Genomic DNA, 19,409 nt, shown 5'->3' on the forward strand with positions numbered 1-19,409 from the left:
TATAGAAAGCAAAGTCAGTTGACCATGACATAGTAAGGATTTTATACATCTTATATAATACAAATCTAAATAATCTAATTGCTGCTAGTGAACAGGCAATTCTATAAAGTAGTTACATGCACATAGGATGGACAATTGGTTACCTCATACCCCTTACTGGTCTTATTGTTGATGTTGAAATTACTGCAGTTTTATTACTTTAATCCTGGAATTTTCTGAGATTTCCGGACCACTGGTGTAAAGAAACTGAGACATGTGATGTAAGAAATCCCACTGAACTCACATGTTCCAATGTTTGCAGGACTGAGCCTCCACAGTGTGCAGGACAAAATGCCAGTGGGGGCTCCTCTGCATGGAGCTCTCCATGGCTTCAGTGGCAGCAAGAGGCACAAATGAAAGCTGAGGTGTGGAGAGGCCTGAGCTTCTAAGGGCAGGAATTTATTTTGGAAGAGCACTAATTTAGATCTGAGGGAGCTTGGCATCTTCCAGACTGGTCCATAAAAATGGATTTAGTGTTTGCTGATGGAGTGGGACCCTGATTAATCTCAAAGGTATCAGATTGAGACCCAAGTCTGGTGTGATTGTAAATTTGTTATCTCCAGTCACCAGAGTATTGCTGGCAGAGGGTAAATGCCTGTAGCTGATCCACAAGATTTGGGTAATGTCTGACCCAGTAATGAAATAAAGTGTGAAACGCTTGAAAGTAGTATAAATGAAAGAAATAAAATGAGAAGTTCTGTGGGTTTGTTGTTTACAAGTTCTTGTGGCAGTTTTGCTTAGTTCAGTGATTTTTACAAACCGAACATATTTTTAAGTGAGTCCAGAGCTTTATTATAAGGTTGTTCTCAAATACCAAGAAGTTGTTCACATTTTTACATTTAACTGGACAACTGTGCCAACTGTGAAATGCTATTCAATGGCATAATTTTGGTCTGATTTAAAACCAGATTATTTTGTCTGGACTCTTATAGTAGTAATAAAACCCCCTGGTTGATATTAAGGGTTTTGCATTACTGTGCTTGCAGAAAATGAGGCCAAATTGAGATAATGTATACATAGATCTGCAGGCCCTAATGGCTTCATTCAGACTGACAGACACAATAATATGAAATGGGATGTTGAGAACACCCACATGGTCAATGATGTTTGACTTTGGTAGGTGATGGCTGAGAGGCCATACCCAAATCTGACCAGCACAGATTTAACTTCAATAAAATATCCCCTGAGGGATGAACTCCTGTGTCTGCCTCCACTGTATCCCAGGTCATGGGCTATTGATTCCTTCTGAGCAGTGGAGGTGCAAGTGGGTATAAACTGTTAATACTGTGAGCTGATAGATTTTTATGCCTATTTTCCACTAACCACTGGCCTTGATGCAAATTATTGGGTAGTCAACCTTTCAGTTTTTCTAATCCATAATATTACAGCTAGCTGTACCCTAGGAAATGCAGGTAGAAAGGTTATTTTCTTTTGGAGAATGGATTAGGTAAGGCTCTTGGGGCCTTTGTTTATTCTAGCCTTCAAAAGAGAGTTAAAAACTTGGCAAAATCAAGACTTTGGCCACTTTTCTTCCCCTCTTCCCTTCTTTCCCCTGTCTATGGGACAGTCATAATGCCCTTAAAATCACATTTTAATCACTTAAAATGATGAGAAACACTAACAGAAGTAATTAGTTTTTGAAGCCTAAGATTAAATAATTAGTTTTCCAACACATTGATTCAAAACGATGATTAACCGAAGGAAAAGGAAAAAATGGCTAATATTGACTGTAGTAACACTGTGATTCTTGAATGGCCTGTATGCAGTGTGGGAAAGTGCTGCTCCTGCAGAGCCCTGCTGGTGTCCAGGGGGCTCCTGCAGGTCAGCACTGGGATCCTGGGGGCTCCTGCAGGTTTGCCCCAGGATCCTGCTGTCTGCACACAGCTGAGAGCACAGATCAGGGTCTTGGCACCTCCTGGTAGAAAGCAGTGAAATAAAAATGGGATTCTCCATCAGGGTGAGCCTCCATTCCCAGCGTGAGCTGCGCGGGTACAATCTGCCTTCTGCCAAGGAGAGCCCTCTCCATTGCCCTGTGTGTACATCTCCGTGCTCTTTACTCCTCCTGCTAACCGAGCTCCATGATGCTGTGGCTTTAACGCTTCCCTGTGTCCGCCGCTCCCTCCTCTCTTGACAATCTTTACCCTTTTGCTCCTCTGGTGCCATTTTTCTTTTTATTATTTTATGACTTTCTTGTTGTCTTCCTGTCAGTGTTTCTTTCCTTTCTGTCTCCCATGCCCTTCACCTGCAGAAAGTGATCTTTCCGAGACAGGACGATGTGCTCATCTCCTTCCTGCCTCTGGCTCACATGTTTGAAAGAGTTATACAGGTAAGAAACCTGCCTGAACTGACGAGGCCTCGTGGGGCTCCTTGTGTTTTCTTCCAGAGTCAGTGGTCTCCTACTTGTGAGGATGTACACATTTCCTATTTGCCTTTAGCACACATGTTTGAGAGAATGGTACAGGTAAGGTCATGGTGTCAGTGGAAATCATCTTTTTTCCACGCCAACAACAAAAAAATAAAATAAAATGAATAAAATACTAAATAACCAGCGATATCTTGTAGCACTAAAAAGGCTTGTACTCCAGAAGTGCCATGTGCATAACACCAGAGCCATGGTCTCAGTGACATGGCTGTGAGTCCAGAGCGAGGCCGGGAGAGTTTCCCAAGTTCTCCAGCTTACACCTGGCTCAGGGATTGAAAACCAGCCCTTCAGCAATGAGCCAAACTCATGGCTCATTCAGCTCAGGACTACTGCTACCTGAGAAATTTGTGTGACAGCTTTTCAAAGCACTCTAGGGTGAAGTGTGCTGTGAGTCAAGATAATTTCATGCCATTTTGTGCATCAGCTAAAACGATTTTATTGCATAAATAACATGATTTTAAAAAACCCCATAAGACAAAACAAAACAAAAAAAAAAAAAAAGCCAACCTGGCAGATACTGAAAAAGAGGAAACTGAGATCATGGTGAGACACTTGATCCTCCTGGCAGGGCAGTGTGTGGTGGCCATTCACTGGAGCCTGTGTCCCCTGGGAATTACGGCAAATCCAAGCTCTTGCCAGCCCACAGAACTGACTCCATGTCTCTTTGGAGAAAAAAAAAAAAAAGGGTGATGACTTAATGCTGCAATTGGTGAGTTAGGCAAGTAAGGTGAGACAGCCACATCAGGTCTCCTGACCTGAGAAGCTGCAAACTTAAAATTGATCCAGTATGTGAAGATTGGATCTGGATCCAGTTGCAGCTCTGTACTTTCTCAGGGAGGCCTGTTTCAGGCTGAAAGCACACTTTCTGAGTCAGACAAGCATCTGAATAGAAACCTCCCACTTCTTAGTAACATCTGTGCCAGAAATAATATATTTTCCCTGTTAAAACTCTCACAAATTGGAAGTAAAAGCCCATGAAAGATTTGGAGAATTACAGCCCACCCTTTCTCCACCTGCAAGGCAAGCTGGTCAGTGTGCCAGCACTGTTCAGGCAAACAAGAATATAATTATTCAAAATTTATCTGATGGGTGGGCAGAAAGCAATTAGAAACATTGAAAATGCTTTCATTTCACAGGATGTTGCTGTACTGAAAGGGACAGCCCCCAAAGAATGTCCAGGTTTATCCTCCCATCTGAAACAGCTTAATATAAAGATTTTTTCAAAAGGGCTAAGAAATAATTTTCAAAAGCATTTTGAACAGCAAGCATCACATCATTGTCCCTAGTTTTAGCCAACATTATTCATTTCTGGAATTTGCAATTAAAATCATACAGATACATTCTTTAAAGCTAAAATTTTCTACTTGTTATGTTCAATTCCCAGTGAGCACACTGGTTACATTTTCTTTTTTAAATTAATGTGCAGTGTAAAGCACAGATTTAGCAGTGTGATTTTCATTAAACCCACATCATGTGTAAAATTCCTGTGGTTTCAGCTGATGGAGACAGTCTCTAACTGCCTGACAGAGCAGTGACAGCAGTTTGGTTAGTATTGCGGATTTTTAGGAGCAGCACAAAAGACATGGATGTCTCTTAAGGAATTTTCAACTTATTTGGTTATTTGGGAAAGACAAGCCCACAAAAGGGAGCTGAAGTTTTCAGTCTACTCAGGAAGGCTGGGCTCAGCTCTGTCATCACAGGCACTTGCTGAGGACACTTTCTCCTCCATGCCCTGTAAAACCATGGGAGAAGTGCTGCTCTCCAAATGTTCTTCAGTGATAAAATGCCAGACTGACCCAGTCTGTGATGGCTTCTTGGCAGGGTTACTGGTTACCAGTAACCAGCTACCAGCTGACTCATGGCCAGTAGCCCCTCTGCCCAATCTCACATACTGAGCTCCATTCTGCTGATGAGGAAAACATCCTGCTTTGTTTTCCTGTACAAGGCTTCTGGATTTGTAGTTTCCATACAAGTCAAGCACCTTTCATGAAGTGGGCTTCTATTTCTGGGATACAGGATCAGGCACTGTATTGCTAACGTAGTTTATATTGTTGTATTTAAACAAAACTAAAGTATTAACATCTAAAAATTGGCTGCTGCTCAGTGTTTTATGATGTTTCTTACTTTGCATTTCTGTATTGACGATAGGTCCTCATGCTGTGAGCTGCTATGGGAGGGCTGGGCTTTAGGAAAATTCTGATCCAGATTCTGACCATAACTGGGACTTCTCCATCCCCATATGCAGGGGAAGAAGGGAAATCCCTTCTGAAAATATGGATTTCTTGTTCTTCTAGAACAAGTGGTAAATTTGGTGGATACTGAAGTGCTTGGACTGAAAAATGCCCAGAACTCTTTGGATATTTCTATTCAGTACACAATTTATTGTTACTTTATTGTACTTCCAAAGTCCCATTTTTGCCATATTGCAGAGTAGAAATTCAGAAAAGGAGCTTCTGCGCTTGGGAGGAATGCTTTTCTTTGGGAATTGAAAGCAAAGGGGTTACATGTGTTCCTCTGTCTCCCCATCAGTCTGTAGTATACTGCCACGGAGGGCGAATTGGCTTCTTCCAAGGAGATATTCGCCTCCTGTCCGATGATATGAAGGCACTGCGGCCAACCATCTTCCCCGTGGTGCCACGGCTGCTGAACAGAATGTATGACAAGGTGAGTTGGATTTTGATTTTACTCTTTTTGGAGCAATGGAGTTTATGTCCCTTTACTACTCATGTGGAAAGAATTCCCTTAGTCATGGAGATTTCTCAAGCACATGACACTAGTTCTGCCTTGCTGCAGACACATTCTCACCCTGTGTAATGGATACAGCTCCTTCAGTGTGTAAGTCTGTATTATGGTTTACACAGACTCCAGACACAGCTATCACGTGTGAATGTGAAATCCATCTGTATTAGCCTCCTACCCTGTTCTCACTAAGATTACCAGTGACGTTTCTAGAGATACAGGATTTTTTTCATCACAGAAACATCAGTCAAACCTGGCTGCACAAGGACTTTTTGTGCCCTTCAATCAGATTTGAAACTCAAATCTCTCATTCTGGTGGCAACAACAGGGTGCAATCAGAAATTTCAAAAAGCCTTTGAGATTTAGGCAGTGTAAATGTGACAGTGGCTTTTGGATTTGGAAGTCTTTAAAACTAAGGTAAAGGTATTGCAAGGTATTTAAGACAGGCATGTCTGGTCATCATGTTAAATCTGTTTGACCAGCTGGGAATATTTATTCCTCAGAAGACTTATCTGCTAAAGACAAGCTTAAGCACAAGCTACTGATTTAATTTTTCCCAAAGGTCAGGGCTTCTGTGCTGTATTAAGGGGACAGGCACTGGGGGTTTCTCATTTGTGGAGGTGGAGTTCGTGCTGGTGCCTGATTAAGCTCAGGTAAATGCAGCCCCCATCACCACATCAGCCACTACTGATACCTGTTCATGTTGCTCATTCCCTTTTGCTCAGGTTGCATGAACTTCACTGAACCCTGTCACAGAAATGATATAGTAAGGGCAGCCCTGTCAATCCAGTCAAAGCCTGCACCACCATCCTGTCTTTTCCCCCTGAAGGAACCACATGTGCAATAGGGAATGGAGCGAAACACATCATTCCCTTTTCCCCCACTAACAAACCCCAGTGTAGCCTTGTTTACCTGTGCTGCAAATGTAACTGTACCCACCTGGCTGTGTGGGTGTCATGGGGAGAACAGGTGTTGATGTGCTCCTTCTTCTCTGTGACACCTCATCTGCCATCCCGTGCTCCTGCAGATCTTCAGCCAGGCTGACACATCCCTCAAGCGCTGGATCCTGGAATTTGCGGCGAGACGGAAAAAGGCTGAAGTTCGAAATGGCATCATTAGAAACGACAGTTTGTGGGATAAGCTTTTCTTTAATAAAATACAGGTAAGTGGTTCAAGAAGTGAGTACAAAGTCAAAGAACTCTAGTTTCTTCTAGCAATGACTGGTTTTCTGTCAAGGGAGTTTCAGTCAGCAGGAAAAATTTCTTCATGGATAGGGTTGTCAAGCATTGGAACAGGCTGCCCAAGGCAGTGATGGAAATGTTAAAAAAGGATGTAGATGTGGCACTTGAGGGCATGGTTTAGTGGTGAAGATATTGCTGGGTTGATGGTAGGACCTGATGATCTTAAGAGGTCTTTTCCAACCTTAACAATTCTATGATTCTATGATTCCTTAAAGTCAGTGTAGTCCACTTGCCTGATGATGAACTGTGGGCAATCACTACTCACCAGGAACAACAGACTGGAAAATGGAATAGAAAAAGCGAACTGAGCACAGTTTGTTGTTCTGTGAAGTTTTGCCATATTTATTTTTACTTTTTTTGATTTTGTTTTTAAACACCATGCATTATGTCAAAATTTCAATTCTCTCGGGGATGACTTTCCAGAGGGAAATGGAGAAACACAAGGCAGGCTGAGATGACATTTGCCACATCCCTCTTCAGCAGCACCAAGAAATCACTAATTTATGGAATAGTGCCAAAAATTTTTTGCAGCTCTCAGATGGAAACTGTACCCCTGAAGGGGAGGAAAGGTATCTAGGGATGAAATTCAGAAAGGTGGTCATGAAAAGGAGTCACTGATCAAAGAGATGCTGCTCCAAAGTTTTCTGCAAAATCTCAACAAATAGGATTGGATTTAGGGTAGGGTTTCAATTAGGCATATTCAAACCTACTTTTCCTCCTAGGAAAAGAATAAGGTTGTAAAGAAAAATGCACATATGAATCATGGGTTAGCAACCATGAAGAAAGAAATCAGAATGCCCTTCTGTTTCCCACATATCTCAGTAAAAGAAGAGATTAAATTGGCTTTAAACCATTTTTTTGGGGTTCTGTACTACTCCAGGAGGCTCTAATTACTTCATTTTTTTAATCAGATGACTTATCTGGAGACACGCCACTTTATTTTAACTAAAGAAACTGACTGTACTTGTGGTCTGTGGATTAGTTGTGCAAAGATAGCAGAGTTCACCCAGCCGGGAGCGAGCCAGGCTGCATATTGATGCAAGGGCTGGCGAGACGGGAAGACTCAGTCAGCAGTTGTTTTCTTTTGTGCTGGGTTTTCTTTTTTACTTCTAAAATAAAGAAAAGGAAATGAAGGGGGAGGAGAAAGAAGTAAAATAGGACACAGGAATTGATGTAATACCCTCCAGAAATATTTGAAGGTCATCTGCCTTAAAAAAGGGACAACATTATTTTAGAGGGCTTGGGAAGCAATTCATTAAAACCAGTGAGGTGTAAATAAGCAAAGACTGGATGGAGAGGAGTCTGTTTTTCCCAGCAGTTCCCAGAGCCATGTCTGCAGCCTGCTGAGGCACAGCAGTTCCAGGAGCCCAGGCTGAGCAGCTTGTCCTGCCAGGGACATGAGGACTCCTGTCTCTGTACACTGAATGGGGTTTTATCCCTCAGGAAAGCTTCAGAGCTAGTTCATATTTCCATACACGGCCACATCACAGAACCACAGAGTGGCTGGCTTTGAAGACTCCTTGAAGTTCATCTAATTCTGACCGCATGCCACGGGCAGGAAATCCTGCACATCTATCCTAGAGAGAACATTTTGTGCAAGCTCACTGTTTTGCTATCTGCAGTAGCTTCTGATGCTTTCTTTTGTTTCCTCCTGCTACCAAACAGGCAAGTCTTGGGGGGTGTGTCCGCATGATAGTGACAGGCGCTGCCCCCGCGTCCCCGACTGTCCTGGGCTTCCTCCGCGCGGCCCTCGGATGCCAGGTGGGTTTGTGTGGCTGTTCAGGGATGTTCATCCACTGCTAGCAAGAGAACATGTGGTATTTAAGAAAGGAGATGGGTTAGACCCTCAGAACTGCATTTAGGACAGCTGTACCAGGATGGATCGAACAGCAGGGCTTGGGGCAGCCACAAAGTCCTGGTACCCTCGGAGCTCAGTGGGGTGGGAACAGCCCTGGGATGGCAGTAACAGGCAAGAGATGTTTTCACTTTGGGCATCTCCCAGAAAAACCCCACAGGCTCATCCCACCCACCTCTCAGCACCAAACTGAGTATGTGAAAGTAAATGTGTTTGTGCAAGTGCTGGGAACTTCATTACACAAGTTTTATTCTATATATAAATGGAGAGAGCTAATCCTCAGACACCAGCCTAACCCACTTGAGATGTCCACCGCATTATTTCTCTGTGAGAGGAAGCCCAGGGCAACTTAAAGTTCTCATTTGAGAGCCTAAAATTAGTCAGGAAAAAAAAAAAAAAAGGTGGATTTTCAAAATGTCCCACAAAAATACCTTTTTTTCCCCACTAATAAGTTCCTCTCATAGTGCAGCATATGTCCTGACTGAAAGGCTAAGTGCTCAACTCATCTCCTATTTTCAATGATAGAGAGCCATGGTCTTTCCTAGTTATGTAAATGGAATTTTGTACACTAGAGGCCAGGGACAATGCCCCCAAGGCAAATGGGCACCTACACATTGCAGCTGCAGCCTCAGCTCACAGGACTGTGCAACAGAGGGCAATGCTTGGGATTTCAGTTTATATTAGCAAAATCTTTTATGGTCTTTTAAAGATACCTGTCTCTTTGCCAGGTTTATGAAGGCTATGGCCAAACAGAATGCACAGCTGGATGCACCTTTACAACTCCAGGTGACTGGACATCAGGTAATTATTTTCTTCCACCATTTGAAGAAATAAAAGAAATGCACATTCCTTTAGGAAATTATGGACTGTAACATCAAGGCTCGGTTGGATGGGGCTTGGAGAAACCTGATCTAGTGGAAGGTGCTCCTGCCCATGGCAGGGGGTTGGAATGAGATGAATTTTAAGGTCCCTTCCAACCCAAACCACTCTATGCTATTTCAGAATAGGTTTTATATCCAAAAAGGAGGTGTCGGTATTTAGTTTTGATAGTGCAAAACCTTAATTAAGGAAATTATTTCTGCACACAGACACAGCTCCTGCAAGAACATCCAGTGTATCTACAACTATGCAAGTAACTAATGATAAAATGCTAATTATTGTTTATAGGAGAGATGACAAGTGACTTGATAACTTTGATTTCCAGGTCATGTAGGAGCCCCTTTGCCCTGTAACTTAATCAGATTGAAGGATGTGGAAGAACTGAATTATTTTGCTTCCAAAGGAGAAGGAGAGGTAGCAAATCACATTTTTATATCAAATTCTCACTAGTTAACACTGTATGAAGTAGTTTATAGAAGCATTTTACCTTTGTAGTGTGCATGGTTGCTGATGTGTTACATCGTGAAATCAGGAAAGGAAAATGGAAGTTTAACAACAGAGCAGCAAAGAATTAATGAAAAAGGAGCTGTGGCAGTACTTCCAGCCTGATTCCTTGAACTGCTAAGACTGAATTAATTAGTTCAGCTAAGAAGAGCGGAATTGCTACGATTTCTACATTGCTGTGATCTCTACATTGCTGTGATTTCTATACTACACAAAAATTAAACTTATTAAAATAATTTTGTTATTTTTAACTGCAAATGGAATGCAAATCAACTTCAAACAAATCAGTTTTGCAAACCCTACTTCATATTCCCATTAGCTTGAAAAAATCCATAGATGGTTTAATAACCCAATCTATTTTAGTTTCATGGAGCACAGACATTAAAATATTTCAATATTTCAATTCAAATATACTTAACTTGTATTTATAGCAGAACAAGAAAATAATTAATCATCACCCCTGGCTGTTTTGCAGATCTGTGTGAAAGGACCCAATGTGTTTAAAGGTTACTTGAAAGATGAAGAGAGGACAGCTGAGGCACTGGACCAGGAGGGCTGGCTTCACACAGGAGACATTGGAAAATGGTTACCTGTGCGTACTGGACACACTCAGAGTTCTTATGGCAATTGTATTATCCCAAGTAAATTTTCAAGGACTGAACTTAGGTCTCCAAGCAGGTCTCTCTTTACAAAGGATTGAATTTATATTTGGCAGAATAAGCATTTGAAAGCACAACAGGCAATTGAAAGCTCTGTTAAAGACAGACTGCTTGCTGAGTTTCTGTGGTTAAATAACTTCTCTGGGAATTCTCATTTCTTTTTCCTAACAGAACGGGACCCTTAAAATTATTGATCGGAAAAAGCATATATTTAAACTTGCTCAGGGAGAATATATTGCACCGGAGAAGATAGAGAATATCTACATCCGCAGTGACCCTGTTGCTCAGATCTATGTCCATGGAGACAGCCTGCAGGTACAAACCAAGCTTTCAGAAAATCTTACTTTACTCTTAGTAGTTAGAAGACAGAGCTGGGCATGAAGGAAGGGAAAATGTGAGTGGATCACACCATATTGTCTCCCTCCTGCTTTGGAACTGGCTGACAGCCAGGCAGGAACTGAGCTAGTGGTGTGACCCTGAGCAGCTTAGAGAATGCTGTGGCTGAAGATCAAGCTTTTAAGTTGGCTTTGGTGTCACTCTTTGGGTCTCCAATGCTGTCCTTTGCCACCACACCTGTGGTAAGCCAGGAAAAGGCAAAGCCACTGCTGCCCCCCACACTGCCTGCCCATTCTGACCAATCTTGTTCTGTTAATTTGCACATTTATACACACACCTACAGCTTTTGAAACCAAAATGGCAATTCATCCTCTGCATTCAAGGCTCACAAGCATGAGCCTTCCCTTCCCAGAGTTTGCCTGGGACTTGCAGGGCCATGCGAGTTATTAATGTCCAGGAGGAGCACAAACCCAGCTGAGGGTATTAAAACTGCTGGTAAGTGCACATTCACAGACAAACTTTTATCTGAGAAAAAGGCACGGGCATCAGAATGTACTTCATGAGGATATGTTAGCAAATTATTGACATAAGTAAACAAGAAGTAGTAAACATGCAGAAATTCAGCTGACTTGTGTATTCACTTCAGTGTGGAGCCTGGAATGTGGTTCAGCTTTCACCTGCAACTCTCCTTTACCTACAGGCCTTCCTGGTGGGAATTGTGGTGCCCGATTCCGAAGTCATGCCAGGTTGGGCAAAGAAAAGAGGGTTTGAAGGAACATATGCAGAACTCTGTAAAAATAAGGTTTGTATCGGCAGTACAGACTTTTTTTTTTTTTGCTGTAGCATTATGTGTACACAATACTGTGTCTAGGAATGACAAGTTCAGTGACAAGAATTATTTCCTCACTGAACATTCAGGGTTGACCTGGATCCAGTGATATGTGTTGACTGGTGGTACTGACCTCTGCCAGCTCTGGTGTGGGAGGGCCAAGAGTCTACCTTGCAGAAAACAACAGTACAGCACTAGGAGAGGTTGTGTTTGCTTAGATTTCTTAAATAAGACAACTAAATAAGTCTTCTCTGTGGTGACCAGCAACAGGACCAGAGGGAAGGGTCTGAAGTTGTATCAGAGGAGGTATAGGTTGGATATTAGGAAAAGGTTTTTCCCAGAGAGGGTGGCTGGGTGCTGGAACAGGCTTCCAAGGGGACTAGTCACACCATTAAGTCTGACAGGGCTCAGAGGAGCATTTGGATAACACTCTCAGGCACATGGTATGACTGTTGGGGATGTTCTGTGCAGGGCTGGGAGTTGGATTCCATGGTTCTTGTGGGTCTCTTCCAGCTCAGGACATTCTGTGATTCTATAAAAAGGACCCCAGTCTTAAACACATGCTCTATAATACTGAGGAATTGGATTGGATTGGATCACATCAGTAAATACTGATGCTACTGAACCATTCCACTGGTGTCTGTGGGCAATGATTCTGCATTGAAGTCTGGCAGATGGCTGAAGAACTGTAAATTTAACAGCTATGTCACGTAGCTGGGTTGAAAATAGAACCTTGCTTTTCATACCAAGGAGACACTTAACATCACCACACTTTAAGTGTAATGTTTATACATTACAATAGAATTTTGCTAATAACATATTAACTGTTAGTAAGGCACTTGAACTTTACTCAGAAACACTTCTTTTGGTGAACAATGAGCATTAATTGCATGTAAGTCATTGACTATGGTAGCTCATGGGGAATTTCTGTGTTTTAATGCAGGAACTGCAGCAAGCGATAATGGAAGACATGGTACGGTTAGGGAAGGAGAGTGGGCTTCACTCCTTTGAGCAGGTAAAATGAAACACATCATTCAGTGTGGTCAGACAGGCAATTTGTCTGTATAGAAGATTGATTTGTCAGCATTTATCATGCTACTACAAACCTTTGTTGTAGCTGTACATGATGTTTTTGGAAAGAGCGTTATTGCTGGCAAGTTGTATGTATTCCTTTGGAAAAATGTATTTATTGTGACTCTGCTTCCCATCCATGTTTGAAATTTGAATTAAATTTAGTGAAAGTTTTTGGTGCAGAGATCAAAATCTAAATCGGCGACATGGATAATCTCCAGACTGACAACCAGAGGTCAAGATAAACATCTGTAGGAGTCTGACTTTTCTGCCACTGAAAGCTCTGTTAGAAATTGGGTCACTAATTACTACTCTTATACCTGACCTTGAAATGCTGCTGGTTTCTTTATTTTTAGTCTGGGCGCTAGTTCTTTCCTGCTTGTGTAAATATTTCTGCACTAGAACTACAAACACTTCACAAGGGAAGATCTGAAATCAACCACGGTCTACATAGCATTAGAAACACAGAGAAATTATCCACCCCATTTTAAAATGTCAAATGCTTCTTTCTGTTGAAAAAAAAACAAACATCTTAATCATTATACATAATTAGCAAGGGATTTTTTGCTTTTGTTTAGACTGTTTCTTGGTGATAACTCTAATGAGTAATTCACCATATTGGAGTGGAACAGAAGTATCATTAAACATAACCTTGTTATTCTTAATTTCTCAGTTACCTATGCAAATGAAATGACACCTAAAAGAAATTTATTTTAAAATAATTCTGTATAAAGCATAGTTTTTAATGCACATAATTGTCTGTGCCAGTAAGTCTTTGTTTGCCTCTGCCATGGTCTTCACAGTATGAAATATCCTCAAGTAATCGGTTCCACCAGCAGGTTTTAATTAATAAAGTAGTGAGGAAAGCCTTGTCATCTTCCTGAAAATTGGGACAAAATAATAATAGAATCAAATAAAAAATAAATTATACAATTTTCAAAATTAAAGGGCTTCAAAACTTCATCTCTGTTGCAATATGTAATCTTAAGACTTTGAGCAAGATACTGTGGCTAATGTTCACAAGGGATGGGATCCCCTGTTTATGGGGTACTCTTTATCATCCCCGTCCTTGTCTGCAGCTTGGATTTCTGTCTTGGGACTGACAAGTGGGACTTCTATAACCATCAGCTTCCAGGATCTGAAAACTAATGCAGTAAACGGGGGAGCATTAATAGCATGAACACTGATTTATGAAGGATTGCATGGGGGCAGGACCTGAACCATGATGCTTGCAGGGAAAGATGAATCACATATCTAAGGAATAGAAAATGGATTTGCAGCCTACATCGCTGCAGCTCCCAGCCAAACAAACTGCAAAGCAGTCTGGCTTGGGGAATCACAAAAGCAGCAGATGGCTGGGGAATTTTATCTTAAATCGGTGGGCTCTGACCAGTCACGCAGCAGTTTTCTGCTTTCTCCGACACCAGCATGGGAAGGAAAAGCTCACTTCCATCTGTGCTGCCAGGCTCCCTACTGTGCTCAGAGCCACTGCCTCAAACAAGGGCAGCCTTGTGAAATGCCATTTGCAATACCTAAAAGATTTGTATCATTTTAATTAGCTAAAGATGATTATCATGTACACGTTTTGTGCCTGCAAAGCTTCATGATAATTTTGCAGTATTGAATCTGTCCTGTTAACATTTGCAGTGGGGTTAAGTTGAGGTTTCCTAGCACAACTCCCTGCCTTTGCCCTCTCCCCCACTGCCTTTCAGCTGTGTGAAACTGCAGTGACAATATCACTCTGTCCCTTGTGCGCTGTCTCGCTGTGCTCTGGCCTTGTTTTCATACAGAAAAGAAGTTTATGTGCTCATTCTCTTGGAGAGCTCCCTTCTGTGGGCAGGGGATGGAAAGCCTGGGAACTCAGCAGAAGAGTGCCCTGGACTTGAGGCACCACCAGAGGGAAGCACAGCAAAAAAAAGATAATGCTTATTCAGTGTGATGCCTGTAACATTTGCTATAAATACATTCCTCTTTTATTTTAGGTCAAAGCCATTTATATTCACTCTGATATGTTCTCGGTGCAAAACGGTTTGTTGACACCAACATTAAAGGCTAAGAGACCAGAACTGAGAGATTACTTCAAAAAACAAATAGAAGAGCTATATTCAAGCATCTCCATCTGAAATCACGGGGAGAATCTTCTGAGTAATGGACTTCATAGCAATATTAGAATAATACTCAAAAACTACAGAGCCAGAACAACACTGCTGAAATGGATAAGCATCTGAATCTTACATTTGAGCCTTTCATTTTTCTAGCATTTCATCACTAACCATATTTTCCCTTTGTTTTTTTCCATCAGGTGTGATACAATTTCCTTTTTACTCTAGGTACACAGTAAGGCACTACTAAAAGCTATACTAAATTGCCACAAAATATGCAGAAATTTCAATCTATGACCGAGTAAATTATGGAAGCATATCTTATCAATAACTACAAACATTTCTAGTTAAAATAGGGAAAATTTCAGGTATGTCTGTTGATATTTGATTGAATACAACCTAATATATTAGAAACTAAAATAATAAGTAATTCAATAATGTGGTCTACCTCAAATAATCACTGACTGATGGTGAAATTAAAAGTCTATTTTCTCTGATGTGGAACTTCAAGCTGGATATTGGTTTATATAGTAAGTGATAGTTTTTTATATTTTTCAGGACATAAATGACATTGATTTGATTTAATCATTGATGACTTAACAACCAGAACAGAAATAGGAAGGAATTTCCCACTATCTGTACTTAATAGACCTATTAGTATATTACATCTAATGGATTAATGTTACCTGGAAATGACAAGAACAGGGTAGGAAGCAATAGCACAGAATTCCCTCTATTTCCTTTTCATCCAAACACAGTTTATCCATGGTATGCAGATTCTGCATTAGGGCTCCTTCAGTCCAGTGCACTCACAGACATCTGAACTGCTCAAACGGAGAAGGTTGCAAAAGAATCACTGGCTCTGTGGTGGCTTTAGGTGGGAGTTCACGATAATCCATATGCTCCCAATTCCTAATTTATTACTTCACATGCTGCTAATACTGCGTAGTCCAGCTGGACTAACTCCCTTTCAGAAACAGCGCTAAAGAAATGGAGCACAAGGAATAAGCTGTGATTCTGGATGGGGCTTAGTAAAATGGAAATGTTTGGGAAAATGCCAGCCTGAGATGCAGCAGTGGAGGGCATCCTTTGTCTGGCCGTGGAAGGGGAAGGAATACTGCCCCAAAAGACTCGTGGGGATGGGCTAAAGGCTGTGTTAGCCATCGCTGTGCAAGGTGTCACCGTATGGCAGAACAGTGGATGTGGTGGCAGAAAGGCCTGTCATGGGAACGTCTTTATGGTCAGACATCTGGAAGCATCAAATCCCATTGGCATCACCTCCAATGGCCTCTCTGGAATAACCAGCAAGTTGTCTGGATAAAACCTTACATTTTGGTGGTCATCAGAAAGGGGATAAGTCTCACAAGGAGTAGGAACAGACACTAGAGCTCCCTCTTGGTACAAAGCATGGTACAAGGCAAAGGGAAAACTGTCATGTCAAGTTGCTTGAATACTTGGATGTCGATAGCTTCTTTTGCTAAACAGGGTCCTAAATTATCTGTGTATTTTACTAGCTGATGTTTGTTGCACCAGTACATGCTAGCATGGAGCTGTGCCTGCCAGATCTTTGCTAGGACAGTGGAAGCACACTGATTTTCTCTCTTAAAGTGGAATCCGCTGTAGACTTCTGAAGCTAAAAGTTTAAATTTTTAATCTAAACAGTATCTTATTTTCTCTCTGAAGTTCTGTTGCATGCTTCCAAGTGAAATAAATTGAATTAATAAGTTAGTGTTTTACAAATACTGATTTATTGCAGTGATTTCAGAATAAAATGATACATAGGAAACCATATCAGTAACGTAATCACTCAAAGAATGTGACAGTTTGAGTTATCAAATGTGCGTTTGTCTGAATCCCTTTATGCATCTGATTCCTCATTTGATTTCAGTGCAGTGACTCATATCAGTCCAAAGCAAGAAATATCTGAGATCTGATGGGATCATCATTTTTCACCAATGTACGCAGCAACAGTATCCCCGGGGAATTTGCGTGTGCCACGTCAATGGAGGATAGGGATTATTGCATAAAATCTGGCTCTTTAGGTCAAGTCATAAAGGATTTTTATCTCAGTGGAGTTTAGTTCATATCCTTTTTGTATCAGCCAAAAGACAGTCATTACATACATAACCTTCAAAGCAATGGAGAATGAAATTCAGTACAATTTCCTGTCTGTTTTAATGCAATAGTTTTAAAATAAAAGACCCCAAACCCTAGTCATCTAAGAAAGCAGAGAAAAGCTATTTTTCACTGAGGTTTTTTTTTGCCATTTGAATTTGATTTACTTTTCTCTTAAGGTGATTTCAGGTTTTTTGAGACAACTAAACTCTGTATAAGTATAGAAGATCCCAATATGAGTTTATTTACAGCTTAGATGGCTGTTATTTTTACATATATGGCCCTGAATAATATATCTATATTCTTTTGGTATTTGATGCAAAATGTCAGATGCACTAGAGCAAAATATATGAACAACAAAATAATAAGAAAGAAAAGCAGACGTGGCCACACTTGGATGATGCAAAATCTGAGATGGGTTTTGACACACCAAAAGTGTGAATGCTTTCAGAACTTGTGACAAATTATATAAATAAACTAAAAGCTCTCTTTTATGCTTGTATAATCAATTTTTCCTCTGCAGGTCACTCTCTCACCACAATCATAACAATATAAGAGATGAGATTAACACTTGAAAAAGAGACATGCATAAGGCATGATCTAGGCTCAATCCTGCTTCTCTTCAAATTCCAGGCATATTTATTTTGTACTGAGCTTTCTTAAACTGAAACATTTGTGACCACCAAGGAAAAATCCCCAGGGCTGTCCAATAAGCAGGTTTTTTTGTTTGTTTGTTTGCTTTTTTTTTTTTTTTACCTTAAGATAACTAATTATAAAATTAGTTTCTATTATTCATCTTAAAGAGTGGCAACTCTTTTTGCAGCCAGTTTTACAGTTGCAGTACTGCATTCTTGATTCTTCCTGGGCCTGGTGCTATGCCTGTGGAATCACTGGAAGACTGTCTTACAAGTCTTGAGACTTAAAAAACTACAATAAAATACATTTTTCAGGAAGAGGCTCTTACTTAGTTATATATTTTGTATGTTCTTTGCTTGATATATTGCACAGAGAAAAATCTGTTCTGCCAAAATGCACAAAGTGTGAGCAGAAACCCGACCAGAGTCTTTAACCCCATGTAGGCAGGAAATACATGGAGTAATTCTGTCCTGAAAGGCACATTTGCAAGTTAAAATGCTTGATGCACATCAGGTGAGACAGAGACGGTGAGGTTTTATTGATAAAGTACCATTTTGCAATCTGTCTGTCAGTATCTATCAGCAACAGTAAAGTCCAGTCTCGTTTTTGCCATGAATATAAAATACAATCTGACCTTAACCTCTGGAATGAAAAAATTAACTTAGATTTTTTATTTTTTTTTTTGTTTTACATGCGTTAAAAGCACAAACTGCTGATCTATATGTAAATAAATGCTACAAGATGAATGTAAAATGGGAAAGAATATACTATTTTTGCATGGTAATAGCTGACTTAAAGACCTCTTGATGCCTTAGAAAAAAAATGAAAAAGCATTTTATTTAGAGGCAATTCTATTGGCCTACCTTTTGTATCTTTAGTTCACTTTGGTATTCTCTAGGGAAAAAAAATCAGAATGAAATCATTGTTTCTTCTTGGAATTGATGTTCTTCAGTATTTTACACATTTGGTGGTTTCTATGCCACCTTTGTGCCTGTGAAACAATGAAGCTTTTCAGAAAAGAAATCTGGATGCCTGTAGCCCAGAAGTGAAAAAGTTTTAGATCCCTTGAATTCTTCCATAGAAAGATGTTTTCTGAGGCACCTGGAGTTCCTTTAAGCCCTTCATTTCAGCTTTTTGTTATGTATTTTAGCAAAGTAAAAGCAGACAACAAATGAGGCATTTTGGTAAGTGTTGCCTATTGTATTTTCAACTGAAAGTGAAGGGGGGTAAAATTTAACATATACATTTGTGTAAAAAAAAAATCCTAACTGCTATTAAAAATTTTTCAGTTTTGGTATATTAGCATGTATATCAAAGAGTAATCTATGGAAACTTTTGTAAAGAACTAAATTTTCACCTTTCTCAAAACTGCTCATAAGATTTTCTCGTGGACTGACATACAATAAAAACTCTTTTATAAAATCTGTTGTTCCTCCAGCACTTTGTCCTCACCACTGGTATGAAGTCATTGGGAATGTGTGGCTAAACTAAATGTATTGTAAAAATAAGAAATTATGTAAAATAAAATAACGACCAAAAGCATACTGGGACATGAGATTGATTTTAGCAATCTCCTGTGAGAACTAATTGTTGCGAAGTTCTCTGAAGATGCAGCAGTCTTTCTGTAATGGTTTCGATTTTAATTTTAAATCAGTAATAATATAACCACATGTATAAGCTTGTTTAATATGAATTACAATTGGGAATGCATAGTATTTTTTCAGATTGTGTCTAAACCAATAAAGTTTCAAAGCATACGGGCTCGATTCCGGTTTTTGTGTGCACTTTCCCTTCACTCGGAAATCCAGAAACGCCTGGAAGTGCCCAAAGCCAGGTTGGACGGGGCTTGGAACAGCCTGGTGTGGCAGAAGGCGTCCCTGCCGGGAACAGGATTATATCTGGGGTCCCTTCAACCCAAATCATTCTGATTCTGTACACTTTTTTCAGGTAACGACACAACGAGATTCCTCCTCTCTACAGCC

At 40.5% G+C, this 19,409-nt stretch overlaps 1 protein-coding gene across 6 annotated transcripts in view; it reads left to right on the forward strand.

Annotated features, from left to right (window-relative positions):
• Positions 1-19,191, forward strand: part of ACSL6 (acyl-CoA synthetase long chain family member 6) — a 56,527-nt gene extending 37,336 nt beyond the window's left edge. For 4 of the 6 annotated variants that reach the window (XM_068205723.1, XM_068205724.1, XM_068205726.1 and 1 more), the window contains 11 exons: positions 2,288-2,500; positions 4,991-5,125; positions 6,228-6,362; positions 8,107-8,202; positions 9,025-9,097; positions 9,501-9,589; positions 10,155-10,271; positions 10,510-10,653; positions 11,375-11,476; positions 12,447-12,518; positions 14,557-19,191. In XM_068205723.1, the coding sequence (XP_068061824.1) occupies positions 2,288-2,500; positions 4,991-5,125; positions 6,228-6,362; positions 8,107-8,202; positions 9,025-9,097; positions 9,501-9,589; positions 10,155-10,271; positions 10,510-10,653; positions 11,375-11,476; positions 12,447-12,518; positions 14,557-14,697 (1,317 nt within the window). In that variant the 3' untranslated portion in view covers positions 14,698-19,191. The remainder of the gene's footprint in view (positions 1-2,287; positions 2,501-4,990; positions 5,126-6,227; positions 6,363-8,106; positions 8,203-9,024; positions 9,098-9,500; positions 9,590-10,154; positions 10,272-10,509; positions 10,654-11,374; positions 11,477-12,446; positions 12,519-14,556) is intronic. The other 2 variants (XM_068205727.1, XM_068205728.1) reach the window with 2 other exon arrangements.
• The last annotated feature ends 218 nt before the right edge of the window (positions 19,192-19,409 follow it).

Source organism: Anomalospiza imberbis, chromosome 15, assembly GCF_031753505.1.
Source record: "Anomalospiza imberbis isolate Cuckoo-Finch-1a 21T00152 chromosome 15, ASM3175350v1, whole genome shotgun sequence".
Classification (NCBI taxonomy): domain Eukaryota; kingdom Metazoa; phylum Chordata; class Aves; order Passeriformes; family Viduidae; genus Anomalospiza; species Anomalospiza imberbis.